At 31.1% G+C, this 2,634-nt stretch overlaps 2 protein-coding genes across 3 annotated transcripts in view; one reads left to right on the top strand and one right to left on the bottom strand.

Moving 5' to 3' along the window:
• Nucleotides 1-2,634, top strand: part of LOC105265586 (beta-1,4-glucuronyltransferase 1) — a 53,763-nt gene that overhangs the window by 5,283 nt on the left and 45,846 nt on the right. The window lies entirely within an intron of this gene.
• Nucleotides 1-2,634, bottom strand: part of LOC105265572 (carbohydrate sulfotransferase 5) — a 13,622-nt gene that overhangs the window by 7,487 nt on the left and 3,501 nt on the right. The window contains exon 1 of one of the 2 annotated variants that reach the window (XM_011303125.1): nucleotides 1,379-1,784. The exons of the other annotated variant lie outside the window; for it this stretch is intronic. Coding sequence (XP_011301427.1) covers nucleotides 1,379-1,417 — 39 coding nt within the window. The 5' untranslated portion in view covers nucleotides 1,418-1,784. Of the gene's footprint in view, nucleotides 1-1,378; nucleotides 1,785-2,634 lie in introns of those variants that run through there. 2 annotated transcript variants of the gene reach the window in all.

Genomic DNA, 2,634 nt, shown 5'->3' with positions numbered 1-2,634 from the left:
GTAGGTCTCGTCCTTATTATGAAAGTAGAAACACAAAAATGAAGTTCGCCCGAATCGAAATATCTCGAAACGCACAGGACTAATTCCTCATTGGTCAATTCGAACCGCCGAATCCAAATTCGGCGCACGGAGTGCGCAGTAGATCTCGTTAAAAAATAGGACCTATTGAGTGTTCGTTAATTCTTAATATTCAAAGAAAATTATCGAACATTCCACGTAATCCGTAATCGAGATTGATTCTAGAGAATTTCCGTAGAAATATAAAAGAAAAATCTGGAACGTTCCGTGAACTACGTGCCTGTCTCCAAGACTACGAAATACTTACTTGTTTTTTCACATAATTTTTACTAAACTTTTCCCTCGGCGCTAATAGGTTCCCGCAAAGTATCCATCTTAATCGCGACAGAAATATTTCGGACAGTAAATTGTCATTGTTGCATTATTGTTCTTATCATTATTATTGTATTTCAATTTATTTCAGTGAAATTAAACTTCGATCAGACATTTTCATTTAAAAAAATCGGATTAATGCATCGCAATTCATATGAAATTTATCATACCAATGCAATCTGTCACTCATCAAAGGAAAATAACATTTCATTTTTCATAAAATTTATCCGCTAATTACAGTTATCAGTAAAGGTTGTGATTGGATGACAGGTCATCGTCCTCGGGCAATAAATTGCAGTTTATCGGCTACATAAGCCGTCGTAAAAATTTATGCATTTCCTTACGAATTCCTCACAAGTAATTAATAGTCAATTAAATGACATGACAGATTGACCATTGCTTATTCATCGTTCGTGGAGAGATCCATTAAAAAAAAATCCAATGTAACGTTTTTTGAAGCCGGTTTATTCGATATATATATGTATATATGTACAATATATTATATACATAATTTTTTTATTAATTTATGTATATATAATATTATATATATTTATATCTACATATTTATTTTATTTTTATTCTAAAATTGGTTCCTTTTTCTTTCGTGCTTTGGATCTTTTAATTTTATAATCTCTCTGATTCTAGCTCAGAGTCTGAATCTGAATGTTTGAATTCCGATTCTTATATATCTATCGTTGAAAAATGAAACGGAAACTCATGTACTAGCACCACAAAAGTAACATAAGGCGCGCGTAACGCGCGTTCATCTCTAGTGATTAAAAAAATTCAATGAATTTTTAGTTGAAGAGCCACATAAAAATGTTTGCCACATTTATCATTAGAAGTTATTAAGATATCGTTATTAAGATAATGCAATCTCGAGCATTTTTGGGATAAATAATGGGATTGTTAGTATAATGAAGGAGCCTACAAAGAATTTGTTGAGTAATGAAACCATATTCGCAAAATCTCAAACATTAAGACTCACCATAAAAGGATCCTCGTGTTTACTATCTGGCGATCTCATGTCGACATCCTAAATTGGATAAATTTAACGATTCAGTGACTAATTCTATTCTATTTCTTTTGCATTAGCATTTAGAGCATACTATGCGCATTTTCACTGCGCAGCAACAGGTCCATGCATTAATATTGTTGGTAAGGACAACTAATTGTCATGCAGTTTCGTCGAAATTCTCCGAACGCTCAATATATTCAGAGATTATTAAACATTATCGGTGATTTTGCGCAGATTTTTAGCTCAAGTTCCTCCACGTCTATCTGAGGTTTAATTATGATGTTTTCTAAATTTTCAAGGATTTAAAATTCATTGTTACTTCAATTTTCGTGTAAAAGAAACTGCACTCTTCGAAAATTACATCCGAAATTTCAAAACGAAATATGTAAACAATTGTGCGTTGAAAAATTGACATTTTTAGGAATAAGAAAAAATCTAGTAATTTCTTGAATATTCAAGTAATTCAAGTAATAACTTTTTTTAATTTTTAATTTATTGAGAATTGCATTGTCTTCGACATTGAATTTTCCCGATGAGTCTGAAAATCCAAATTTTTATTTTATTTCAAATTTATTTATTTATTTATTTTGTTATAAATTAAGGCTCGTTCAACGCGAAAAACATACTTTCGTGACTTCTCAAGGCTAATGGGGGAATTTTGTAAACGGTTTTAATTAAAAAAATGGATTTTAACGAAATCGGATTCTATTCCCCTCAAGTGCGTGCCACGTTTAGAAAAAAGTTCCGTAATTTTTTGAGTATTTCTCTCTCCGTTTAACCTCATGAAATTTCTAACAACCTGAGTAAACCATTGTCCTAATATTGAAACGCGATAACTCAACATATTGTGTCCCATATTGCGTAACTAGGCACATGATATTTTGTTCATCGAATTTATTTGTAAAGCTGGAACATATTTACATCATTTTTTCGGTATTCAGGGGACTTATATAATGTTTCCCATATCAGGATTATACTCCGAATTAGTCCATCAATCGATTATAATTTCGAATAATAATTAATTCGCACAATACTATTAATACTACTTACACTGAGAGAAAAATTTTCTTTAGCCAAGAATATTTACTAACCACAAGAAAATATATTTGGCATTAGTAAGTCTTATGGGAGTATTTACACAGTGATCCCCAGATTTACTAGTAGGAAGAAAATATTCTTGGCAAAAATAATTTTTTTTCTCAGTGTATGACGAGAAAAAAATCATT

Source organism: Fopius arisanus, unplaced genomic scaffold, assembly GCF_000806365.1.
Source record: "Fopius arisanus strain USDA-PBARC FA_bdor unplaced genomic scaffold, ASM80636v1 scaffold00002, whole genome shotgun sequence".
In the NCBI taxonomy this organism is placed as follows: Eukaryota; Metazoa; Arthropoda; class Insecta; order Hymenoptera; family Braconidae; genus Fopius; species Fopius arisanus.
The sequence above is the reverse complement of the archived record's forward strand: the minus strand, read 5'-3'. Positions and strand labels throughout refer to the sequence as shown.